The sequence below is a fragment of the Triturus cristatus genome, chromosome 3_2, assembly GCF_964204655.1.
Source record: "Triturus cristatus chromosome 3_2, aTriCri1.1, whole genome shotgun sequence".
Lineage (NCBI taxonomy): Eukaryota > Metazoa > Chordata > Amphibia > Caudata > Salamandridae > Triturus > Triturus cristatus.
In genome coordinates this window covers 380,656,587-380,683,241 of record NC_140584.1, presented here as the reverse complement: position 1 = coordinate 380,683,241, position 26,655 = coordinate 380,656,587, and the positions used below count along the sequence as shown (strand labels likewise).

Genomic DNA, 26,655 nt, shown 5'->3' with positions numbered 1-26,655 from the left:
ATGCACTTAATTCCCCCTTCTGGTTTCAAGGCACTGGCTGTTGGTAAGAACCTTTCTAATTACATTTCTCTCCAGAGCCTGTGACTTCGTGTTACATTTCACCCACCAGACAGCGCAAGATGTCTTTTTGCAAAAATATCTATTTTTAGCTTAGAGTGGGCCAAGCAACTGCCCAATGCTTGCTATTGGTTTGATTTATTGTCACTCTCTTTTACTTGGTTCTTATTCATTAGCTTATGTGGGCTTTATTTTCTCTTCTTGTGATTGTCACTTCTCTGGAGCATAGCCGCATTACTTTTTACCTTCCAATGCTAACTTTTCAGGCACTGCCTTTTTTCCCTTTTGGTTAACTACTCCACAAACATACACATGATTTCCAGCTGTCTCCCTCTTGTACTTGTCTTCCCCCTCCACCATGCTCTGTGCTGCTATCTCTTACACATATGCTTCTCCCCAACCCCATCCATGGTGTGTTTGCCCTTGTGTACCTCTCCCCATTTTACTTTCTCAGCCGTGTGCTTCTCCCACCATAAGCTCCACATTGTTGTCTTGCTCATCAATTTGCTGTTCTCTCCCCCACACTTTACTATCCTCTCTCTCTGTGTTGTTTGATTCCTCCCACCTGTGCCCTCTATGTTGCCTCCCGCCACCTGCTTTTAAAAAAAAACCTTTAGCACGTTTTTTCTTTTTCTTTACAGATGTAACTCAAATCAGTAAACCAGCATTTGCAATGCAAAAGATCTCGCATTTGCGAGAGTTTGTGCAATTGACATTGTAAATGACAATGCCTTATATTTGTGTATTTTGAAAATCTGCAAGCGGTGCTTTATGAGAAGCAAGGCTGGCAATAAAGAGGCACAGTTGAATTTAGTAAAGCTCAACCTTCCCATTAAAATGTAGATTTCTTATATGTGTTTGTGAATTAAATAAAATATTTCATCGTTTGCATCTTTTTTGATTTTGATGAATGCTTGTTTTTGTATTTTTAGTGTATTGTTTTGCAGTTCAAATTATCGAAAATGATTAGGTCGGGGTCCCTAGATTCCTATAATGGACTCATTGGGGGTCCTTGGGTCCCAGTAATGATTAATTCTGGGTCCACATAAGTAAAACGGTTAAAAACCACTGCAAAACCTTCTGTAGTGGTTTGCCACCAAAAAGACTGGTGAAGATCTATCCCCCTCCTATGTGCACTATGTCGCAGAGCATGAGCTGACAACAATCTGATTTTACCAGTCCCTGTGCGTGTGAAATCTCTGCTCCCTGTGTCACACGAGCAGAGTTGTTAAAAGTCTCTTGCAGCAGGTTTTTCCATCTGGTGATAAAGTAGCAGGTGTTGGCAGTGAAGGCTCTGCAACGCTTGAAACCTTCCCTATGCTATCGAATACATTCTACTGCAGATTAAATGGTTTAAAATCATTAAATGTTTTCAGTTAGCCTCTCTTACACCATTTTATGAATTCTTGCGTAAAACATGTCTTGCACAACAAAATAGCTTGGGAAAATATCAAACTTGATAGTTAAATGTGATGAAATATATTGTTCTCACTGAAATCATAAAATGTTTTTGACACATATTGTCTTATTTTAAAATGTAGAATTTCAGGCTGCCTCTCTTCTGAGCTACCTATTTCTTAAGAGATTAATGAAGTAGAGTTTGTTTCATGACCTGACTTCTTGAGAGAACATTGGGCGTGTCCAGCTGTGGGTGCATTATCAGCTTTCATGTGGGTTCAAAACTTCCAGGTCTTGTTAGGAGTCGAACGCACGCCACCTTCTCACTATACGTACAGGTTTCACATCTCATGTTTCATATGGTATTTTTTCAACTGAAGCTTTTATTGTGGGTTGTCAGCCAGATGTTTTTCATGTGAAGGACATTTCTTCCATGTGTGTTCAATAGGAATCTAACCTAAATTGGGGAAAACGTTATCTGGATATGAAAGGTATTTACACAATATACTGCTGCCCTAGGCGTGCAGAGGAAACTACAGCCAAGAAAAGCACACAGATAACACATCTTCTAACTATAGCACCGTCGCTCTTCATCAAAATCCTCAAATTTGGCACAGTTCAGTATTTCGTTTAGGAAAGTGTTTGCAAAGATGAAATAACTTATTCTGTCATATTTCTCTTTTTAGAATGTATCTGTGTCCCCTCCAAGTCCAAAAGCTGGCAAAAAGAAGGCCACTTAAACATAGTTTTTTTTTATCACTGCTGTCCTTTTTGTATTTTTTGGGTGGTTGTGTCCCCAGACAGAATAAGGTTTTTCTTATGTGCTTTGAAATTAAATTGTATACATTGGTCGACTAGTTAGGCACTGTTGTCTGATGAGGAACCAACAAAAAAATCCGTATTTGTAAAGCACAAACTACTCACCCTTATGGGTCTCAAGGCGTTGGGGGCTGTCGTGGAAATTAAGTGAGCTATTGCCCAGAGTCACATGGTGCTGAGCTGAGCTGCTGCCGGAGCCGGGGATCGAACCGTGAACCCTGTGCTCTGAAGTCAGCTGCCCTGGCCACTGCACCACACCTCTCCACCAAACAAACACACATGGACTCCTTAACTCCTGCTAAGCAGGTTATGTTCGTGCTTCTGTTTGGGACAACATAGCACGTTATCAGTTTAAAGAAACGTGTGTAATAAACAGCCAAGTGTACATTTATTAAAACCTGTAAAAAAAAATAAAGCTAGCATACATGACTAGCCAGAGCCTTTCACCACAGAAATAATGGGTCAGTTCCTCAAACTTTAGGTGTTGTTGTATGGAGTTTGAACATTTTTGTATGCCCTACTGTGGTGTACTCAACTAGACAGAAAAGCCACAGAGATGTCCATAGGTCAGAACGAGAAGGAAATGCTTGAAAAAATTCAAGATTGGCATATGCCCCATACAGCAACATCTGAAGCACAAATCTACTGCAGTCACCATGTTTTTCAGCTGGAAGAGAGGATAATCATGCCCCTGAACTTTGTTTTTCTACTTTCTATTCTAATTAGATGTACAATCATTTCCAACTTTCCTAAGTTGGGGATAAAATACATATTTCTGAACTAAAATGAAATTTAGCCATTAACTTTATATTCACTCAGCCTCCTTTTGGTTATTTTTAGAACTCTAAAGTGCACATACTGGACACCGAAACATTTGAAACAACGTTCGGCCCGAAAGCACAAAGAAAGCGCCCCAGCCTCTCTGTGTGTGATGTTCAAGAGCTTCTAAAGACAGCCGAAACGTCAGCGGATAACTACAGTCAAGAAAAAGATCGCGATCTCGTTGTAGAAGATGATGGTGTCAGGTAAAAAGATGGGTTTTTTCCAGCATGACCTGATATTTTTCTAGTTTTTAACCCCTTACCTGCTGAGGCTAATACCTCCCTTCCCCCCTCACTCCCCAACTCCCTCCCCCGTCCTCTCCAACGTCACCACCTTCCCCAGTGCTGAGCCCTTTTTTGGATATTTGGGGTAGTTTGCGCTTGGGCTCCATAACTTTTTTCCACATAAGGTATCCATGCCAAATTTGTGTCCTTCCCGCCACTCCCCCCAACATCCTGGGGATTCTAAAAGTGCCCAGGGTTTGTGGATTATGCTGGGGAGCACTGATAAAATTGGCAAAATATTGCTAAACTGTGAGTTATTTGGGAGAAATAGGAAAGAACTGCTCTGGATAAAAATGTCTGTTTTTTCCCCTAAAAATGTCATCAATGAACGGTTTGCTATGCCAAAGTCACCATCTTCCCAGCTTTGGCATTTTTCAAAGAGGTTCCCCGTTCCTCCTATTTTTTGTGCTCCCAACCGACTTCCAGTTTGTTGTAGAAACCTATGTGAAACCTATGGGTGATCCAGAAAAGCTATAGATTTCTGAAAAGTCAACAAAATTCAGAATTTAGCAAGTGGTCATATGTGTAGATCCCTCAATGTTTTCCCCAAAGAAACTAACTGTTGAAATAAAGACATTTGAAAAATTATTTAAAAAACGGCCATTTGTGACAATGTTTTCATCTGTAACGTATTGTAACAATGGCCGATTTACAAAAGCAGTATACCATTCCGTCCGCTATGCCCTTTCGAATGCGGGGATAGATAGGGTGTGTAGGTTTTTTGAGAACCAAAGCTACCCAAAGCTGACAACTGAGCTGCACCGTTGAATGGTTTTTCATTATGTACCGAGTATAGACCAATTCATATGTAGAGTGAAAAATGGGTACCAAGGAAACCTAAGTATTTCTGAAATGGGCACAAGATATAACGTTTAGGGGCATTTGTTATTTGTACATCTCGGAGTTTGTGGGTACCCATACTAGCATATGATTTGGAGGGTATTTTTCAAAATGTCTTCTTTCGAACACACACGGGGGGAAAATTTGGAAGGCACAAACGCAGCAAAATCCAATTGGTTATAACAAATGTTCTGCTATTCAATACTCCCTCATGGTTGCTGATATAAAGTGCCTCGCTTGTTTGGGCAGACCTACTATCCGCAACAGATAACTGCCCAAAATGCAACATGCATGCATCACATTTTTCTACTCAAAACTGATCCTTTCTATGCAAAGTGGGTAGCTGTGGATTTTTGGCCCTAGCTTAGCCCGTACTTAGGGAAACCTAGCAAACTTGCACATTTTTTAAAACTAGACACCTGGGGAAATTCAGAATGGTGTGACTTGTGTGGCTCTCACCAGGTTTAGTTTTTTACCCAGAATCCCTTGCAAACCTCAAACTTTGATGGAAAAAACAATTTTTTTCTTCACATTTCTGCGATGGAAAGTTCTGGAACCTGCAGGGAGCGACAAAATTCCTTCCACCCAGCATTTCCCCAAGTCTTTCAATAAAAGTGGTACCTCACTTGTGAGGTAGGCCTACAGCCCACCACAGGAAACGGCCCAACAAGCAATGGATACATGACATTTTTCCACTCAAAACTGACACTTTTTTTTACAAAGTGGGTATCTGTGAATTTTGGGCACTAGCTCAGCCAGCACTTAGGGTAATCCAAGGTGGGATGACTTGCGTGTTTCTCACTAGGCAGCTTTACCAAGAATCCCTTGCAAATGTCCAACTTTGGTAGAAAACACATTTTTCTCACGTTTCGTGGCAGACAATTCTGGAATCCCCAGGGAGCTACATATTTCCGATCACTCTTCCCTATTGTCCCCTGACAAGAACCGTACCCCACTGGTGTGGGTGAGCCACAAGACCACTACACAAAAAGGTCCTAAAGCTCTACATTGAGAAATAAGCAGTCGGGGAAGCTGCAGTATTTGTGACTGTGTTGTGGTGCGACCCATGCAAACCTACGTACTACAGATATTTTTTAAAGCTAGACAACCGGGCGATTCCAGGGTGGTGTGCCTTGCATGGATCCCAAGAGGTGTTCTTAACCCACAATGCCATGCAAGCCTCAAAGCCCGAAATCACATTTTTCTTACATTTCTTTGGAAAAGGAATCCGCAGAAATCCACAAGAATCCTACCACAAAGCATTACCCTACTTGTACCAATAAAAACACATCAAACCAAGGTCAATGGGAACCCTTGCGAGGGGGACTCCATTGACCCTGTTTTGATCCGTTCTGGATGCGGGCGTTAGTCTCAGCCACACAAATGGTGCAGCGTTTTTATTGGCGCAGTTAAGGTAGATTTTCTGAGGTGGCAGCCTATCCATGCCAACAAGTTTAGTGATTCGTCATTACAAGTCGGAAGATATTGGAAGTTAGCCACACTGTCATGGCCCATATGTGAAAAACCATACCCAAAGGAATAAAATATCCTCTCGTTTTCCATTGGGATGGGATTTCCTAGTCTGCAGGGCAGCAGAAAGACTGTTGAGGCTTTAGAGGTGAGGGTAGGGGGGTTGTTAGGAAGGCCTGAGCCACCCCATTATTTTATTAAAATAAAATATATATCGTCCTGCCATACAGTGGGCTTTCTGGCCACCAGGGGCAAATTGGGGCACGCCTCCTGTCTGCCTTGGGTGGAACAAAAAGACTGGTTTGTTCCTTTTTGGGAGACGAGGGTGTGGCCAATGTCCGAGTGCAACACCCATATCACTTTCTTCTGCCACAAAGGCAAAATCCTGGGTGTCACCCCTCTTCCCTATCCCCCTTGCCCCCCTCCCCCCAGGGGGATATTTGGGGCAATCTCCCCAAGTGGGACAACCCTCCTACCTGGGACAGAAAGACACTATTGCCAGACTGCCCAGATCTCACTAACTTTTGAACATTCATTTTTTAATTTAAAAAAACGCTAAACATATTTACACCAAATCCCTAAAAACACACTTTCTGCATAATGGTGTAGCTTTCTGCTAAATTTGATGTAATTCTGTTCAGCCGTTTTTTCTAAGACACTGTCTAAAAGTCCTGTAGGACATTGCATGGAGTAACACATTTTAGGATCTTCCCTTTTTCTCTGCCCCTAATCATCCCAGGAAGTTGCTGAGGTGGATGAATGGTCAAACTGCAACAAGTCAATAGTGAGAACAAAAACTCTCTTCTGTGGAAAGTCTGACCTAACACTAAGTGTGTGTGTGTGTCTGTCTGTCTGTCTGTCTGTCTGTCTGTATGTCTGTCTGTCGTGACACTGCCTTTTACATGAAAGCACCAAGTGCAAAATTCATGTTGAGAATTTGGTTGTGTAGGCATCATAACTTGGTCGTCTGGCTATTTGTGTTGATTAAACTGCAGACTGCATGCCTCGGAAGTTTGCAATAATCTAAGCGAACACTTTGCCTTTTTGTTGGCAGTTCTTCCAATATTGGCAGTGATTACAACGTATTTGACTACCTGATGGTGGGTTGAAGTCCATACCATACAAACAGAGAATCTGAGAACAAAACGTACTTACTTCCGTTTTAGCTTCCTCATTTTCATGCCTAATGAGTCCAAGCATTGTCAATAAACAATTATGCATAAGATTCATTTTTTTGTGGGCTGTTTCAAGAGGTCACTTACTAACTAAGCGAGATGCGTCTAATATATTTTTGTGGTACAATATACAGACTGGAAAGCCTTGTAGGGAAACATGGCTGTGTAGAGCTTTCATTTCCGTTGCTCAAAGTACCATCCCGTGTTATAGCACACAGCTTGCAGTAAAGCTATCTAAATGATAAGGTAATTGTATAACAAATTTCCCCTATCCCCTATCTGTATAGCTGTTAGCACACTGCACTTTATAAAAACTATGAATTTGCAATTTAGCACAAATCTTAGGCCCAACTCTGCTATTGAGATCTTGGAATGGCCCATTAGATATGTTTTATTTTAATGTTTTATGATGAACTGTTCATATTATTGTATATGAAATATGTAAATATATTGTTCTTTTCTGGATGTTTTAATATCCGAATAAAGATACTTTGATGTATAACAAATTTGTGAAAATTCAGATTATTGGTATGTTAAACTGTGTGAATAAATACCATGTTTTGGTGCACTCGAATACTTTGGTTAGGTCAATAATGTAATACTTGTCCCACTTTGGAGAGGTGTGGAGGATGCAGTGAATGGGGATCTCAAACTCGGCTCATCCTTGGATTGGCGGTGTCAGGCTTCCTTTTGAAGGAAAACACATTGTTCCATGGGATGGCTGCCACGCTGCTTCGAGTCTATTCTAGTTGGGGGTTCGGAAAAACAAACTTTGTCATAAGAGGGCCTCTGTAAGCTGAATGTTTTGCATTCAGTGTTTCATGTTCAACACAATGTATCTTTCTTTTTACAGAGACGAAGTACGAGAGGAGATATTTAAAAAGGGGCAGTCGAAAAGAATCTGGGGGGAGCTGTACAAGGTATTGCACGCACATTGGACCTTCAATTTTATGAGGAAACCGGGCCAAAATCTAGGCATATTTCTTTCTCTGTTTGGGTTTATCGATTTTGCAAAAAAGCCAACGTATAATAGTGACAGTGCCTTTGTAAATCCCATTGTGCTGGCATTACTTATGATAAGATAGTGTTATGTTACTCATTTTATGTATACACTATGTAATAAACTGTCTCTGAATACAACCCTCACTAATATACCCTGAGAACAGAGGGGCTGGTTGGAAGAGAAACCGGGGTTTACTGTGAGATACACTCAGACTGTTTATATGAAATAGGTTTAAACTAAATAGGGGCTCGGAGAAGTCTGGATTTCCTTGTCTTCGCTGTAAAACGGATTGCAAGCTTTTTGAAGGGAATGATTTTGTTCTGAAAGTCTTTTGCAAGAATTTAATTGTAGCATGTGTTGGATATTTGTGATAATTTTATGGCACAATAGTTTACAACATCATGGGAAAGAGATGTTACCTTTTTCTAATCGGACTTTACTGTAAATACAAACAGTTCTTAGAGCATGAATTCACTTGGTCTGTAATTGATGCAAACAATTTAGCCCTGGTATTTCGAAACATTTTGTAATTGTGCCACCAGAAATTGCACTGGCCATCAAGCATTCATCTTTTGATAGTCTTTAGAACCTACTCATTGACCTTACCTGAATATTACCTTTTTGCCAACAGGTCATTGATTCATCCGATGTAATAATCCAGGTTCTGGATGCCAGAGACCCACAAGGCACACGTTCTCCACACATTGAGGCCTACCTCAAAAAAGAGAAGCCATGGAAACATCTCATTTTTGTACTAAACAAATGTGATCTAATCCCAGCATGGGCCACTGTAAGTGCTAATCTGCTCTCTTGATTGCCTGTGTTTGTTGTTTCTTTTCTCTTCAATAAGTCCATGACTTTAGTTATTTTTCGAAATTACACACTATAAACGTCTATTTATAGGGAGAAGACAAGAGAAGTTGATTTAAAAATAAAAAAATAAACCAGGTTTGAAATTGTGAGTGCGCAGTACTCCAAGTTCTGTCTGGATGCCTACTTACTCTAAGCGCTTATTTATTTATTTTAAAGGTTTTATATAGCGCTGGCTAGACCCGGAGGTATCAGAGCGCTTTACATGAGTATCAGATCCTAATTGCAGGTTACAATGTTACAAAGGTTACACAGTTGTTAGAGCCTGGCAACATAGTGACAAGTAAGGTCGAGACAAACAAAAAATGGACATATACGTAAGGGAGAAAGCAGGCAAGGGGAGAGATTATGGGGAGGGGGTAAGAGCAGGGGAAGTAGACAGAGAATGGAGGAGGGAAAGAGGAGGGGAGGGTGAGAGACAGCATGGAAAGAGGAGGGTGACGGGGACACAAACCGGTAGACGAGTCAGAGAACCGGTAGACGAGTCAGAGCTGCGTCCAAAGTCCAGTAAGCTGTGATCCCAGGGGAAGTGGTATCATTTCCCCATATCTGTTGCGAGAGGCTCCCTATATGCAGTGGACTCTCTCAGAGGGGTCTCTGAGACTCAAAGTCCTACATACTGGATCCTTCCCCAAAAAGGGGAGAGGGAGTGCTTTGGCAAAGGGTGCCATACCATACCTCAACTGTGAGTGGCTCCCTAGGCACTGTGGACTCTCTCAGCGGGTTCACTGAGACTCCAGAGTATAAATATTGGATCTTTCCCCAACAAGGGGAGAAGGAGTGCTTAGTCAAAGGGCACAAAAGGACAGGGGGCTAGGCGGTGTAGCGGGCAAGGGGAAAGATTCAGGTTAGAGGGGATAGGAGCATAGGAAGTAAGTCAAAGAAAGAAAGAGTGCTGAATGGAAACAGATAGATAGATAGGAGACAAGGAAAAAGCAAAGTTACAGAAATACGATGGGGGGGGGGGCGAGACAGGGAGACGGGGAGAAAAACTGTGCCCAAAGTCCGACTGGGTAGGTGACGGTCAGGGGATGAACCAAGGCCGATCTCCTCAATAGCTGATCAAAGCGGCTAGATCCGAAGGTATCAGAGCACTTTATATAAGGTTCCACATAGTTGCAAACTTACATCAGTTACAAGTTACCGATGATACCAGTAAAAACATTTAAGGAGCATAGAAGAAAAGGAAAGTGGAGTGAGAAGGGAAAGGGGGTAAGGGGAAAAAGGGGTAGGGTATAGATACGACGGAGAGATGAAGGGAATGTCTGCCCAAGGTCCGGCTGGGTAGGTGACGGCCGAGGGGGAATCCGCCGCCCATCTCCTCATCAGCTATCCGGTAGCTCCACCGGGCATTGGTCAAATAGCTAGGTCTCAACAGAAAAACATTAAAGGGATAGAAAGCAAGAAGAAGGGAGCTTAGAGGGGGAAGGGGGTAGGGTGAATGGGTAGGAGGGAGATACGACGGAGTGACAAAGGAACGTCTGCCCAAAGTCCAGCTGGGTAGGTGACGGCCGAGGGGGGATCCACAGCCCATCTCCTCTTCAGCTTACAGGTAGCTCCACCAGGCATCGGTCAAATGGCAGGGTCACCACGGTCGAGGGAAAATTCAAAGAGTGCATGTCCTAGTAGGGAGGGGGGGGGCAGGATCAAAGTCAGGTGAGGGATGTGGATAAGATCAGGTCAATGACCAGTTCTATTGTCCAGTAGTGGTGGAGCATCGTGGAGAGACCAACTGAGGCGGCCATCTTGAGGTCAGGCAGGGGGGTTTTGACCTTGGTGTTAAGTTCAGTCGGTCCTCAAAATTCTCAATGATTCAAAAGCATAGGGGGTGCAATCAATGCAGTGAGGCGGCAGGAGGACACGGCCAGTGTCCGCATTTCTTCAGAGGGGGTGAGTGATGCCTCCAGAGTCATTCTCGCATAGTCAGGGAGCAAATCGGGGTCATCCTTGTAGGTCTGGACAGTAGATACAATTTCCATTCTATTATGTGGCATTTACGCCGTAGATGCAAAACGGGGGGATTCCTTTATGCTGGTGCTAAGACCCCAGGCGCAATCTACTGCAGGTGCCATTCTAGAACCAGGCGCGTTTCTAAAGAGGCACTCCATACAAACATTATTGCCCAAAAGATCTATATGAGGGCATAGACAGGAGCCCCCAGCCTCCCGGGGTCACCCTTGTGACTCCCGTTGCACCCGGTGATGGGATGAACCGGGCACTACCTTATGGCAGAATCAATTGATCACCCTCAGTGATCTCAGTCAATCGACTAGATCGTGCTCGGCGGGCTCGCGTGGGCCCTATCCACGCGTTGCCGTGCACAGCTTATATTGTTCTCTTTTGCATTCCGGGTAAAATGAAGCAGACATACTGTGGATTAAGCATTTATTTCAGAATATAATTATGTGTATAGTCGGTGAGACTGGAGATAGAGTAGACACGCTCCTATATCTGCAGTATAAAAAGGCCAGGTAATTCAAGGATTTTACAAGTGAGGTGGGGCTATTTTGATGCTGGAAAAGAAGGGATGATGATGTTGCAGTGAAGCTGTGGGTGCCGTAAGGAAGCCCATTTTACATCACGCGATAACTGCACATAGTGCTTTAAAACAAGAACTTTGGAGGTAAAATAAGAAACTATATTAAAAAGCCTGAAAAAAGGCGGGTGTTAAAACGGTGCCTGCACAAATATGGAGCTTAAGACAAAGAAGGACCAATAGCCTGTAATTAATCTGTAATCTTTATCTGCTGTCAGTCTCCATGTAACTGTAAACAGTCTATGAGGAGAGCAAGAGGGTAATTATCCTAGAACATGGACAACAAGCATATGTTGGAAAGTTGTCAGGATTGGAGAAGTGTTTCCTCATATGGGTACCCTGAATTTCTGTTGCCTTTTGCTTTGTAATCATTAAAACGTTATATTGTACCTCATTGAAATTGTTGTAAAAAGCTTTAGTTAGTAACATTATATAAATACCAATACATATGTAAATAAGACTTCCAAGTAAGGCATTACTAAAGTGTAGCCAATTGACATTGAGTACCTTAAACCACTTCTTCATTACTACAGCATGCACTTGCGAACAAACTTCGCAGCCTTACCCTAGTGATGTGGTTTGCTCCTTGCAGCCATGCAAGGTCCAATAGCCATGGAACTGCTTGCCTTTTTGCCTCTTGTACTCGCTCATCAAGTTTATAGGTGTTTATAATGAAGTTATCTGCGTATCTGAATCTGATGTGCTGTATTAAGAGTGGCGTTTCATCCCTGAGCATTTAGTTCTCGATCTGTTGTCCTCCGATCTATGTCTCCTCCAGACGTGTGTGGTGGAGGCCTCCTCCCTGACCTGCATGGTTTGCACAACCTTTGTCAGAACCCAAAAATCAAAATTCGTCTGTTTTGCATTTTGTTGAATGTCTGCGCTAGCAATAAAAAAAGTTAACTTGTATTGTTCTTTTATTAAGGGAAGTAATGGGCAAAACATGTATAGAATTTGAGAATCCACAGCCTGTTTAAGGGTTTCACTTCAAAACGAATTTTCACTTTAAAGCAGGAATTTGATTTTCACGTATTTAAACTGTTGCAGTTATGCATTTTATTGAATTACACGTTGCATGTAAAAAGGCACCATTTCATGCTATTCAGTAACCAGCACACATACAAAATTGTAAGTATATCAAGCAGGCTTTTTAGTTTTTCTAGCTTTGATGTCCGCCTTTCGTCTTTTTATAGATTTTCAGGCGTTTCTGTAGTGCTAACATGCTGCTTTGTTGAGCATTGTATGCGTATGTAGAGGGAAATATAGACCATAATCGTTTAAATTAGTTGCAACAAAACAGTGAGACTGAATTGCCGATATCCTTGCAGAGCAACCAGATCGTCACCCTTAAAAGAAACAGTGATAAATACGGTTTGATAACACCACAACAAATAAAGTTTGATGTAGTGGGTTCCACGTTTTAGTTCTTAGCACTGGAATTGAACATGCACTGAAACCTTATTGAATGTCAATATAATTTTTACTAATAACTAAATTTGTGTGGGCTGGTATGCTTTCCTGCCTATGCCAAGATTAGTAGGGGCTTGTCCAAGAATTAATCTGTTGCCTTAAAATCCTGTCGGTGAGCAATTGTGAGCCACTACAGAAAGTTGATGACCGGCCTGTTGGTAATGTTGAATGTGGAGCCACATTATCATTGTTCTTGTCGAAGAAGGTCGAGTTTGAAGTCTGATGGTTAAGTCACGTGTAGATTCCGTTCTTGCTTTATGGTCTTTCGTTGATCAAGGAGCAGAAAAGTCAATTTTTGGGGGCCAATCGAAGTTCATGCCTTTGCTGGCAAATTGGTTTGTTTTAGAGAATCCTTTAGTCGGTGAGGATGTGGTTCTAGAGTAGGCACTGGCATGGTTCTTAGTGCTTAAGTCTTGCTTTGGCTGGACCAGTTGACCTCTGTCTGGAGTACTATCGCGGGGGGGCATCGGGTGCAGAGAGGTATAATTAACTGTTCTGGAGGTTTCTTAGGTTATTGGTTAGTTCAATGATAGAGTATGTGGAAAGGGATAGCTGTTTGCTCAGAGTATCCTGGTGATTGCTCTGGTCAGTATTGAAGCAGAGTGTGTGAAATCTCTTTTCTGATTGGCAGAGATGGTCTCTTTTCTGATTGGCAGAGATGGAGAGCATAGGTTTAGGTATCTCTTGCTTTGTAATATGATGGTTGGATGGTTGTCTGTCTCTTTGGGGGGGATAGCTCTTATTCAAGGCAGTATGGCAGCAGAGTCCCTGCATTAGTGCAAGGTCTGGCTAGTCAAAGAGGTGTAGCACGGATTTGATAGCGTGAGGATGGTTAGGAGAGCGTGAGGGAGAGTAGATGCAGGTCTTTGTTAGTCCATCTGTAGAGATGATTCCACCAACGGATTAAAAACCACAACAGAGTAATGAATTTGATAGAAAAAACCAATTGGGGAGGATGCTCAGTCCGAGTGTGAATTTGACACCACTGTAGTGGGCTCTGTTTTTTTGTATGTGGTACAATAAGGGTGCATAGGTGAAATCTCTATCTGGTTCATCGCAGGAGTCAATAATTTGGCATGGCTGTAGTCGTTCTAATGCAGCCCAGGGAACCCACAGACCACCCCTAGTGGATTCAACTAGAATCGCATACAGAACACCCACTATGATAAACCAGACACCTTAGTAGTAGGCCTATGGCGGAAGGTTGTAACAGGGTCAGACCAGGAGCTGAGATGGAGCAATCCAGGATAAATATCTGACCACAATATGTGAGTTGGATGGCATCAGTCAGGTTTGATGTTACAAAAATACCCTCTCTATCCCCCCTGTATTTCTTTAATATTTTCTCTCTAGCAATCTCCTTGGCACTCTTTTTCTGACCCTGTCTCTAGGGATGTGTCTTTCCCTGCCTCACATTGTCCCTCACTGTTTTGCTATGTTATTTTCTCACTGCCTCATTCTCTCTCGTTGTTGATCTCTCTCGGACTCTTTCCGTTTTACACACATACTCAGAGACACATGCCTACCTTTTAAATGACAAACATATATGCAACAACAGTAAATATTTCTATTACACACTAAATATAAGATGTAAGTTTTTGCCCATGACACTGATATCGTTGAAGTCTGAATCATGGAATTTTTCCTTTTGATTTTTTGAGTTTTGCTTTTGTCAAGTAGGAACACTGATTCTTAAATCCTCTTCTTGTAAAATGTTCTCTTTGATCCAACCTTTGAAAGCTCAAACTACTTTTATAAAAGGTCACATAGGTGGTACGCATTTCAAGGTGCACTGTATACATACCTTTCGCTTTTTAAGTTTGAGAGTTGTACACATTCAGCAAACTATTTTAAGTTTATTTATGATTCCACTTTGTCTTTTTTCTAGAAACGTTGGGTGGCAGTCCTTTCCCAGGAGTACCCAACACTTGCCTTTCATGCAAGTCTCACAAATCCCTTTGGCAAAGGAGCGTTCATTCAACTTTTGCGGCAATTTGGCAAGGTAGGTAGCAGAGCACAACATTCCCCTTTATCTTTTTTTATCTATGGATGATGGCTCTTTTGATTGCTACTTCTGGCATTCTTCATAATTTGGGTACAAAAGTGATTTGCAAATTTAGGTTAAAATTGCCACAGAGCAAGTTTTATTCTGCAGCACTGGTTATCTCGTAAAGATACAAATGTTTCTAGATGTTACTTGTTGCAAAACTGAGACTCCTCAGAACATTAATTGCACAACAGATTTAAAACACTTTAAGTCACCACTTGATTGTCTTTTTTAGCCAAATCGAATGAGCTGATGGGCCCAAGCAATTCTACCATGGCCTACTCTAGATTCTACAAAAACTGTTTTGCTGTCTTATACCCTGTGATTCGCAAAATTACATGATTTACTGTCACAAAACAATGTTTTTAAATCCCTTTTGCAAGTCAGAAAATACTTCCCACTGCAAAAACACGAGTTCAACGACTCCTTCAGAACTGCAATTAGGAAAGCACATGAAAGGGCAATTGCTTTTTAACAGCGAGTCACAATGTAATGTATCAACGATATGTGGCCAATTGATCTTTGATTGTTAAAGATGATGCTCTCAATGTGGGACTTTGTGATTATGTTGGGCGACCACAAGTGGGGGAGGGTATTGGGAAAGCATGCTGTTGAGCCCTATTAAAAGTTTTATAAGCTGCACCTGGTCCTTTCAAATTAGGAATGCCGAAATAGGAATGAAAGCTAGCTGTCACTTGCAAGCCGCCATCCCTGTACTAGTAGACAACCAAAGTAGGTCGGAAATGCTGACCGACCTATTTATTCCTAAATCAGGCCATTTTGTGGCTCTCTGCATATGGACAGTTTGCAATGCGACCTTTTGTAAATAGTTTGCATCACAAAATTGTATCCATTTTTGCAAATTGGAAGGTGTGCAATTTGCATGTCCAGATTTGAAAACTTGCATGTCCAGATTTGCAAACTGCCATTAGTACATCGGACCCTAGATTCTTTAACAAGTTATGGGCTATTTGGTTACACTCCAGCTCAGTTTTTCAAATAATTGAAGTAAAATGTATTTATTTTTCATTAGGTCTCGCCTGACCCAGCGCATGCGCTGGTCTGGCGAGACATTTTGTGAGGGCTCCAAAAAGTGCTACCAGGCCAGCCTAAAGATACAGTGCATGTGCACGGGCGCGCGCGTCGCGCTTTACCGCGATTACTTTCAGTTTCGCGGCCGCACGCCCGCTTTGATGTTTGATCGCGATCACTTTCGCGGCCGCACGACTGCTTTGATGTTCTGAGGCTTCAATAGATTGCAGCAGTTAAAACAAGCATTGGCATAGCCAATAGGTCTCGCTTTTGGGACCTTATAAGTGTTTAGTTATGCAACTGTTGCATGGCTAAACACTTATAAGGTCCCAAAGGCGAGACCTATTGGCTATGCCAATGCTTGTTTTTTCTTGCAATTTAAAACTGCTAGCAGGTTTCAAACCTGCTTTTAAGAAAACACTTTCTGAGACTGCTGCCTCCAACAACGGCCTTAAATCCTTGAGGCTGCTTTCCATCCATACAAAGCACTATTCTTCACTTTAGGGTGATGAAAACACTTAAAGAACATAACCTCCCCTGATGTCTACAAAAAACCTACAGCATCCAAATGTGTGACCTTATCTTTATTGGCAGTATTGAAAATTTAATTGGCATCCACAGAAGCTGCTTCAATGTAGGTACCGAAGTTGTCAATCATGCAGCATTTGCACTCCATATTGTCAACATTCACAATTCCTCTGCAGTCTGTTAATGGTTTCATCATAATTTCCGCTGCTTCATCAGTGTCAGTACTGTATGCTTAATTGATGACAGTTGAAGACCAGCACCGACAACACCCTGACCAGCGCCGAACACCTGCATTTCCAGATCCACACCAACCCGAACACCACCCTCAGAGGCACCCTGATCTACCGACCCCCTGGACCACGCACGCAATTCAGCGAGGACATCGCCGACTTCGTCAGCCCGCATGCCCTCCCCTCCGCTGACTACATCCTCCTCGGAGACCTCAACTTCCATCTGGAGAACAACAACGACCACAACACCAGCACCCTGCTCGACAACCTCGCCAACCTGGGACTCAAGCAACTGGTGCCCACCCCCACCCACCTCGCCGGACACACACTCGACGCCGTCTTCTCATCCAGCACAGACATCGACTTCAGCCACGCCACAGAGCTTCAATGGACGGACCACAGCTGCGTCCACTTCACCTTCAAGAGAACGACGACCCACCAACACCAGCAACACACCGCCCGCAGAAGCTGGAACAAGATCACAGCAGACCAGCTCGCCACCTCCCTGAGCCAACACCCTCCGGCCAGCTCAGCGAACCCCAGCCAGGCCGCCGATAACATCACGAAGTGGATCAGCAACTGCGCGGACGAACTCGCCCCGCTGAGGACCCCGCCTAGCAGACCCGGCAGCAAGAAGGCCCCATGGTTCACCGACGAACTCAAGAGCTCCAAGAAGAACTGCCGAGCCCTCGAGAAAGTCTGGAAAAGGAATCCGACACCGGACAACAGGACCTCCTACAAACTTGCCACCCGGAAACACCACCAGCTGATCCGCGCCGCCAAGAGAACAGCATTCAAGGACCGGTTGGACAACAACGCACACAACAGCAAGGAACTCTTCAACATCGTGAAAGAGCTTTCCAACCCCAACGCAGGAAACCACGACATCACCCCATCGCAAGACCTCTGCAACTCCCTCGCCTCCTACTTCCACAACAAGATCACAGACATACACAGCAGCTTCAACAACCAGCCAACGCACACCACGACCGACCAGCCACCCCCCCCCACCACCACCCTCCACGCCTGGACCCCGATCAGCACCGAAGACACCATCCGCACGATGAACTCAATCCACTCCGGATCACCAACCGACCCCTGCCCTCACCACATCTTCAACAAGGCCGACGCTGTCATCGCACCCCACCTGCGAGACATCATCAACACTTCCTTCGACACCGCCATCTTCCCCGAGAGCTGGAAACACGCCGAACTCAGCGCTCTACTCAAGAAACCAACAGCGGACCCCACCGACCTCAAGAATTACCGCCCCATCTCGCTTCTCCCGTTTCCAGCCAAGGTCATCGAGAAGACCGTCAACAAGCAGATGGCCGCCTTCCTCGAGACGAACGGATCCCTCGACCCCTCACAGTCCGGCTTCCGAGCCAAACACAGCACCGAGACCGCCCTCATCGCCGCCACCGATGACATCCGAGCCCTGATGGACAATGGAGAAACAGCGGCCCTCATCCTCCTAGACCTCTCCGCGGCATTCGACACGGTCTGCCACCGCACCCTGGTACGGCGCCTCAGCAACATCGGAATCCAGGACAAGGCGCTGGAATGGATCATCTCCTTCCTCGACGGAAGAACACAGCGAGTCCGCCTACCACCGTACAAGTCAGAGGCCTCCGAAGTCATCTGCGGCGTCCCCCAAGGATCATCCCTGAGCCCCACCCTCTTCAACGTCTACATGAGCCCCCTCGCGGCCATCGTACGCAAACACCACCTCAGCATCATCTCCTACGCCGACGACACCCAGCTGATCCTCTCCCTGACCAACAACCCCGCCGCCGCCAGAGCCAACCTACACGAAGGGATGAAAGAGGTAGCCGAGTGGATGACGACCAGCCGCCTGAAACTGAACTCGGACAAGACGGAGGTCCTCATCCTGGGCTCCTCTCCCTCCGCCTGGGACGACTCCTGGTGGCCTCCCGCCCTGGGCACCGCACCCAAACCGACAGACCATGCACGAAACCTGGGCTTCATCTTGGACTCCTCCCTCTCCATGACCAGGCAAGTCAGCAGCGTCTCCTCGGCGTGCTTCAACATCCTACGCATGCTACGGAAGATCTTCTGGTGGATCCCCACTGAGACCAGGAAGACCGTCACCCAGGCCCTCGTCACCAGCCGACTGGACTACGGCAACGCCCTCTACGCCGGGACCACCGCCAAGCTCCAGAAGAGACTCCAGCGGATCCAAAACGCCTCAGCCAGACTCATCCTCGACATCCCACGATCCAGCCACATCTCCGGACATCTGAGAGACCTTCACTGGCTCCCCATCAACAAGAGAATCACCTTCCGCCTCCTCACCCACGCACACAAAGCCCTACACGACCAAGGCCCGAGCTACCTCAACAGCCGAGTCAACTTCTACGCTCCCAAACGCCACCTCCGATCAGCCAACCACGCCCTCGCCGCCGTCCCCCGCATCCGAAGAGCGACTACAGGAGGAAGGTCCTTCTCCTACCTGGCCGCCAAGACCTGGAACTGCCTCCCGTCCGACCTGCGCCTGACCCAAGACCACCTCTCCTTCAGGAAGAAGCTGAAGACCTGGCTGTTCGAGCAGTAGCGGCACCCCCCCCCCCCCCAGCGCCTTGAGACCCTATGGGTATGTAGCGCGCTTTATAAGTGTCACTGATTGATTGATTGATCCAGCAACAACAACAGACAAAAAAGAAAAAAATGCAGTGAAGATAGTCAATTTGTATAGCTCAAATAGTAAATTGGTGGCACAAGAGATGAGTTTTCCTTTTGTTCAGTCCTCTTAAAAGGCAAATACTATTTCAGCAAGGCATCTGACACTATTATGTCAAGCCATTCGCCCCTAACCTTTGCCACACTACTCTCATTGGCTTTTTAATCCCACCACCTCATCACCCTCACCCCAAGGTTATACAGGTACCTTTCCTTTCAGATTCTCCTCACTTGTAAGGTTGAGTAAGATGTTAGTAAAAGTTAAACAGTACCATTTAAGAGATTGTTTACAAAGAAAATGAAGGTGTGCTACTAAGGTAGTGTGTAGCTCTCAAAGATTGGTACTTCAGCTCCTCTCCAAAGTCTTCTCTTATGGATGACATCAAATTCTAATGCTCAGTGACTATTGCACTAAAACGTAATGTCCTGTTCAGAAACATCCAGTCCTAATCTCCTGACATAGTGGAGGAGCCTCCTAAAAATTTTGATAAGCTCCTCAATGTTGACTGCATTTGGGAATCAGGCCCTTTGATAATAAACTCTTTTTGATGCGTGCCTTTGTTGGGAAGTGTAATAGAAAACATGCAAAGCTACTTCCCCACTCGTCTCTTGCCACCCAAGATAAACCAGAACATTCTATTCATGTGGGCATTGCTGCTTCTAAGAACACCTCTTTTAATAGCCATTACATCCAGATAAAGCGTTTTTAGAATTGAGAAAAAGTTACTTCCACTGGATCTCTGACCTTTCGTGGGCACATTTGTTTGTACAATTCTCTCGAGTTAAGATGGAGTAATGTGAATTAATACATTCATTACACGTTTGAGTCAAGCCATGGCTAAAGGAGCAGCTGCTGTATCCATCCACTCGGTTGCATTGGCTTTACATTTCAGATTTAGCTTTTATTGAGTCTAATATGACACTATATCAAAGAGTGGCTTTGACTACCACTATCCGGGCTCAAATTAAGGCATTGGAGATGCCTTTGAAGGCTGCACAACAATTGCGAATGATCCTGTTATGCATGCCTACTGCTAATGCATTAATTCAGAGAAGAGCACTTCTGTCATTCTGACTCTTAGATCAAATATCCATATTGAAACTGTAAAACAAGAACTTGCAGTCAAATCAGTTTATGATTCCATTTTGGTGTTTTTACTGTTATGGGATTTTAAGTTGAGTAAGTATCCCTCAGATCTGCTTCCTTTATTGAATGGTTTTAAGATGCAGGAAACCTGATTTGTCGTAGCTAAAAAATGTTAGGTTTTCATATAGTGGTTGTAGAAATTTGATGTGTTAGCTGATTTCAGTGATGTTGCTTTTTCAGGTGTAGTGTTTGTTCCCAGTGGATTGAAACAGATGGTGTATTTGAAGTCTCTGCATTCAGATGCCACTATGATTGCAGAGGGAAGACCACGTGGCTCTTACGTACTTTATTATGGCATCGAGGTGCAACTTGTGATTTTGCAGGGTGAATCTTTTCTGTATTTATATGCTCTGCATTATTCCGCCATCAAGTGGTTGGGTCCAGAATTTTTTCTTTATAGTAGTTCTTTTTAGGTCTCGCCTGACCCAGCGCATGCGCTGGTCTGGTGAGACTTATTGAGAGGGCTCCAGAAAGTGCTACCAGGCCAGCCTAGAGCTACAGTGCATGTGCGCGGGCGCGCGTGACGCGCTTTACCGCGATTACTTTCACTTTCGCGGCCGCTTGGCATAGCCAATAGGTCTCGCTTTTGCGACCTTATAAGTATTTAGTTATGCAAGTGTTGCATGGCTAAACACTTATAAGGTCCCAAAGGTGAGACCTATTGGCTATGCCAATGCTTGTTTTTCTTTCCTTTTTTTGTTGCGGAGTGTCAACGGTCCACACCGTTTGGTGCTTGTTCCAGACTCTTCTTACATCGCCCTCCCTGCAAGTCTTAAATGTTGGTCACCATCTTCAGATTCTGTTTTTCCATCTTTGGGTTTGGAAGCATCTTAAAGATTTCCAAGGTACGAGAAGAATAAAAAGAAGCAAGCAGGGCTTTTCGTCGAAGAAAACAGAAGAAAATTATGGAATGTAAAAAGGGGTATTATAAGAGGATTCCATCAAATTCAAGGGAAAGTAAGCGGAGTTTACATCGAGGGAAAATGCACGGACAGGGTGCTCCTAGCTCCGTGTGAAATGGAGAAGACACCGGTCTGTTTTTGCCCAGAGTGCAACCATAACTTTTCAGAGGGACAGCTGTCAGGTCTGCAATCTTTGTTTACAAATAGATCACAAAATGGATTCCTGCAAGGGCTGCGCGGAGTTTAAATCGAAGACTGAAGGATTGAGAGAAGCAAAGGTGTGCACATTATGCAATGCACGGACAAGAAGAAACAACCGCACTCAGTGTTTTTTGCTTGTTGAGTGAAGAAGATAACGCCTCCAAAGAAGCGGAAGAACTCCGACACCGAAAAGAAAATAATTGACTTTGAAAATTAACGTAAGAGGTTGGAAGTAAAATGTGTAGAGGTAACACTGAAAAAGTTAGTAGCAGTTGAGCCGAAAAATTTGGACTCCCGCCAACAGAAGTCTGCCTCGATGCCGAGAATTTCACAGACTGAAAGCATAATAAGACACAAAAAACTGCTCTGGTCCCTTTCAAAGGGTACCACAAATGGGAAAGGCAGGGGTGGCTGAAGTCAGCAAGATGCTGGAGTTAGGGGTTTGTGAACCCCTCTGAGACCTCCTTGGCCAGCTCAGTGGTTCTAGTCCCCAAACCTCATCCACAGGGTGGAAAGAGAGATGTGTGGACTATCGAAGGCTCAACTCTGTCACCAAGACAGATGCTCACTCTTTCCCAAGAGCAGATGAGTTGATAGACAAATTGGGTGTGGCCAAATTTCTAAGTACCTTTGACTTAACTGCAGGGTACTGGCAGGTTGGCATGGCACCAGGAGCAAAAGAAAAGACCGCATTCTCCACACCTGATGGGCATTATCAGTTCACTGTAATGCGTTTTGGTTTAAAGAATACCCCTGCCACCTTCCATAGGTTGGTAAATCAAGTCCTTGCTGGATTGGAGTCTTTTAGTGCAGCATATCTAGATATTGCTGTCTTTAGCTCCACCTGGCAGGATCACCTGTTCCACCTGGGGAAGGTTTTAAAAGCCTTGCAAACTGCAGGCCTAACTATCAATTCATATCTGAAAGAAACACGTTAGTTAGATTCCTCACCTTAGAACATCCCCAGGCGTCAGGCTGGATCCGGAAAGATTTTTCGTCAGCAATACCCCTTGCGCGTCGCTAGGCGTCGTCTGCGGCTCTGCGTTCGTCGGCGTCGTGCACCATTATGACGTCGTCGGAGTACTTAGACGCCGCCCTCGCGCGCTGAAGTCAGTTCTTTTTTCCGCGCCAGACGGTGCCGATCATGGAAGACCTTTCCCCCTTTAGTCACTTTTTGACTAAAACGTTTTGGACTTTTTTGTCTACTCGACTCGAACTGGTGCCGGTAGGATGCCTGGGTTTAAAGCCTGTGACTCCTGTCACCGACTGATGTCGGTGACGGACCACCACCGCCTGTGCCTTTACTGTCTGGGGGCCGACCACGATGTGGAGACGTGCCTCGACTGCTAGGCCATGACCTCGAAGGCTAGGCGGGAGCGGTCCTGCAAGCTTCTCGTGCTCCGACACTCGGCTCCGTGCCTTTCACGGTCCCAGTCCAGGAGGAGGTCGAAGGACTGGTCGCGGAGCCGCAGCCACCATCACCGCTCGTCGTGTTCCAAGTCTTCGGGTAAGTCGAAGCATGGTAAGAAGTCGAAGAGACGACACCGCTCTTCGGACTCCCCTCGCCGGTTGCGCGACTCGGTCGAGGGTCCGGGTGGTACCGGCTCCGCCGGAGCCGCGTCCGTCCCCATACCCACCGGTCCCTGGGACTGACGCGACTCCGGCGGAGATCAGTGCCTTCCTCTCGGCCATGAGGGGCCTGGCTCCGCCATCGACGACTGCCGGCGCGCCTTCGGGCCCCGCGGGCTCGACAGGGCGACCTAGCGAGCTGGCGGCGCCGTCGCCGTCTCCGGTCCCGATGCCGCAGGTCCCTGTGGGATCCAGGCCTGGATCTCAGTCGGTTCCGGTCGACCTCACAACGCCTCCTCCGCCGGCGCCGACACCGGTTCCACCCCTGCGCCATTTCCGGACGACGACGCTCCCCGGTTCAGCCCCGGTCCGGGCCGGACGCCGCAGCCGATGCCGATGGATGACAATTTCATCTACCGTCCGGCTCCGATTATTCCCCCTGTTTATCAGGAATCGGATGACGGGGGCGACTGGGAGGGGTCTGAGGACCCTCTGGCCATGCAGCCAACTTATCTCGGGACTGGGCTGATGAGCTGATGGATGTCAGTGGTCTGGACACCTCCCCGGACACTGGTTTCATCTCTCCTCCGACTGTGGCTTCAGAGGAAGGTGCTGCATTTTCCGTGGTGCTGCGCAAGGCGGCCGAAGCCCTTGGGCTGGAGTTGCCTGCTGTGGCCATGAGGACTAACCTCCTCACTGAAGTGCTTCAACCGTCAGCAAGCTCCTCGGAGCCTCTGCTGCAGTTCAATGAGGCATTAGTGGACTTTGTGAAGGGCACCTGTTCCAAGCCCACCACAGTACCTCCTGTGGATCGGAACGTGGCCCGACGCCACCGCCCTGCTCCGGGCGACCCCAGTTTTCTGTTGCAACACCCCACGCCCGAGAGCCTGGTTATCCAGGCCTCTACTTCCCAATCCTCCTTCCCATCCGCTCCCCCGGTTTGGGAATCCAAGAGGCTGGAACAGTTCGGTAAGAAGCTGTTCTCTTCCCTTAGTTTGGGACTGCAGTCCTTGAACACCGCTTGCCTCTTGGACCGTTATTCTCACTCCCTGTGGGATACGGTGGAGGACGTGCTGCCCCAGTGTCCGGAGGAGGCCCGGACGCGGTTTGCCCAGGCTCTTGCCGACGGGCGGGATGCAGCACGACATGCTAGTCGATGTGGACTAGACAGTACGGACTCGCTGAGTAGGGCGATGTCAACCACGGTGGCGCTCTGCCGCCACGCCTGGCTGCGGTCCACGTCTTTCTCAGGGGATGTCCAGAGCACGCTCATGGATATGCCCTTTGATGGCACTCGCCTTTTTGGCGAAAAGGCGGATAGTGCGCTGGTGCGCTTCAAGGACTCCCGGGCTACGGCCAAGTCCTTGGGCATCTCGGTGCCGCGACCGCAAACTTCTGCCTTTCGTCCCTTTCGTGGCCAAGGAAGGGGCGCCCCCTCACGTCCGCCTAGCCACTGGCCGCAGAACCAACCTGATCGCGGTCGTGGATTCCGCCGAGGCGGTACCGGGTGTCAACGTGCCGGTCAGTCCACATCAACCCCGGCAGCATCCGCCTCAAAGCCCTCCTAGTCCGTGCTTTCAGGCCCATTCCACGCCAGTGGGAGGCAGAGTTCGCCATCACCTGCTCCACAGGCGTTCCATCACGTCGGACAGGTGGGTGCTGCAAATTGTCCAAAGGGGCTACTCCCTCCCCTTCGAGACGACCCCTCCAGCCATGCCACCGCATGTCGGGGGATCACTTGAATCTTCTACGGGAGGAAGTTGCAGCCCTCTTGGCCAAGGGGGCCGTCGAGCGCGTTCCTGGTCCAGAAGTAGGTCGTGGTTGCTATTCCCACTACTTTCTGGTTCCCAAGAAGGGCAAAGGGGGCCTACGCCCTATCTTGGACCTCGGGAGCGTCAACGCCTTCCTCCGGAAGGAGAGGTACAAGATGCTTACCCTAGCTCAGGTTCTGGCTGCCCTGGATCCAGGAGACTGGATGGTAGCGTTGGACTTGCAGGACGCTTATTTTCACATTCCCGTCCTCCCACCGACGTTACCTGCGGTTCACGGTGGTTCAGGAGCATTTTCAGTTCACTGTGCTCCCCTTCGGCCTCACCAGTGCCCCTCGGGTGTTCACGAAAGTGATGGCGGTGGTCGCAGCTCATCTGCGCAGATCAGGGGTTCCGGTCTTCCCCTATCTTGACGACTGGCTGTTGAAGGCTGGCTCGCCCCAGCAAGTCTTCTCCCACCTCCAGACTACGGCCGACCTCCTGCATTTGCTGGGGTTCTCCATCAACGTGCCGAAGTCGCTTCTGAGTCCCTCCCAGAAGCTCCTTTTCATCGGGGCGGTTCTGGACTCGGCGCAGTTCCGGGCTTATCCTCGGGAGCAGCGGGTCCGGGATATTTAGGCTCTGATTCCCATCTTTCAGCCTCTATCCCGGGTTTCAGTCAGGTTGGTGCTGCGGCTTCTGGGTCTGATGGCCTCCTGCATCCTGTTAGTGCATCACGCCAGGTGGCGAATGCGGGCTCTGCAGTGGGACCTGAAGTTTCAGTGGGCCCAGCATCAGGGCAACCTGTCCGGCCATGTCTTGATCTCGAAGGGCACTGCAAAACAGTTGCAGTGGTGGCTCACGAACCGCGATTGGGTCAGCGGCAGATCCCTCTCCCTACCCCACCCGGAGCACGTAGTGGTGACGGATGCGGGGGGGCCACATGGGGGAGGCGGAGATCAGAGGACTCTGGTCTCCGGCGGAGTCTCGGCTCCATATCAACCTTTTGGAGCTGAGAGCGATCCGACATGCACTGAAGGCATTCCTTCCCGTTGTCCGAGGAAGTGTGGTGCAGGTGTTCACGGACAACACCACCGCCATGTGGTATTGCAACAAACAGGGCGGGGTGGGGTTGTGGACCCTTTGTCAGGAGGCTCTGCGCCTCTGGACATGGCTGGAACATCAGGCCATCACCTTGGTGGTTCAACATCTGGCGGACTCTCTGAACGCCAGAGCAGACGAACTCAGCCGCCGGTGCATGATGGATCACGAATGGCGTCTCAACTCGGACGTGGCGCAATGCCTCTTTCGGCAGTGGGGAGAGCCTTGGTTAGATCTATTCGCCACCGAAGAGAACGCGCAATGTCAGCAGTTATGCGCGTTGGAGTTTCCAAGGCGGCACTCGCTCGGGGATGCTTTTCGTCGCGAGTGGAGTTGCGGTCTGTTGTACGCCTTTCCGCCTATACCACTTCTGCCCAGAGTGCTGAAGAAGATCTGGCACGACCGGGCCCAGGTCATCTTGGTGGCTCCGGATTGGGCACGAAGGTACTGGTATCCCGAGCTACTCAGTCTGTCAATCGATCCCCCGATACGACTGCCTCTTCAGGAGGACCTTCTGTTGCAGCAGCAGGAGACGGTCCTCCACCCGAACCTGTCCAGTCTCCACCTTCATGCGTGGAGATTGAGCGGCGACAGTTGATGCCATTTGACTTGCCTCCTGAAGTCTGCGATGTGATTCTGGCAGCCAGGCGTCCCTCCACTAAAACAGTATAGGCCTGTAGGTGAAACAAATTTGTGGCATGGTGCA

General features: G+C 46.8%; 1 protein-coding gene across 1 annotated transcript in view; it reads left to right on the top strand.

Moving 5' to 3' along the window:
- GNL2 (G protein nucleolar 2) overlaps positions 1-26,655 on the top strand; it is a 147,467-nt gene that overhangs the window by 33,729 nt on the left and 87,083 nt on the right. Inside the window, exons 5-8 of the mRNA XM_085647901.1 lie at positions 3,115-3,299; positions 7,719-7,785; positions 8,500-8,658; positions 14,633-14,746. Coding sequence (XP_085504027.1) covers positions 3,115-3,299; positions 7,719-7,785; positions 8,500-8,658; positions 14,633-14,746 — 525 coding nt within the window. The remainder of the gene's footprint in view (positions 1-3,114; positions 3,300-7,718; positions 7,786-8,499; positions 8,659-14,632; positions 14,747-26,655) is intronic.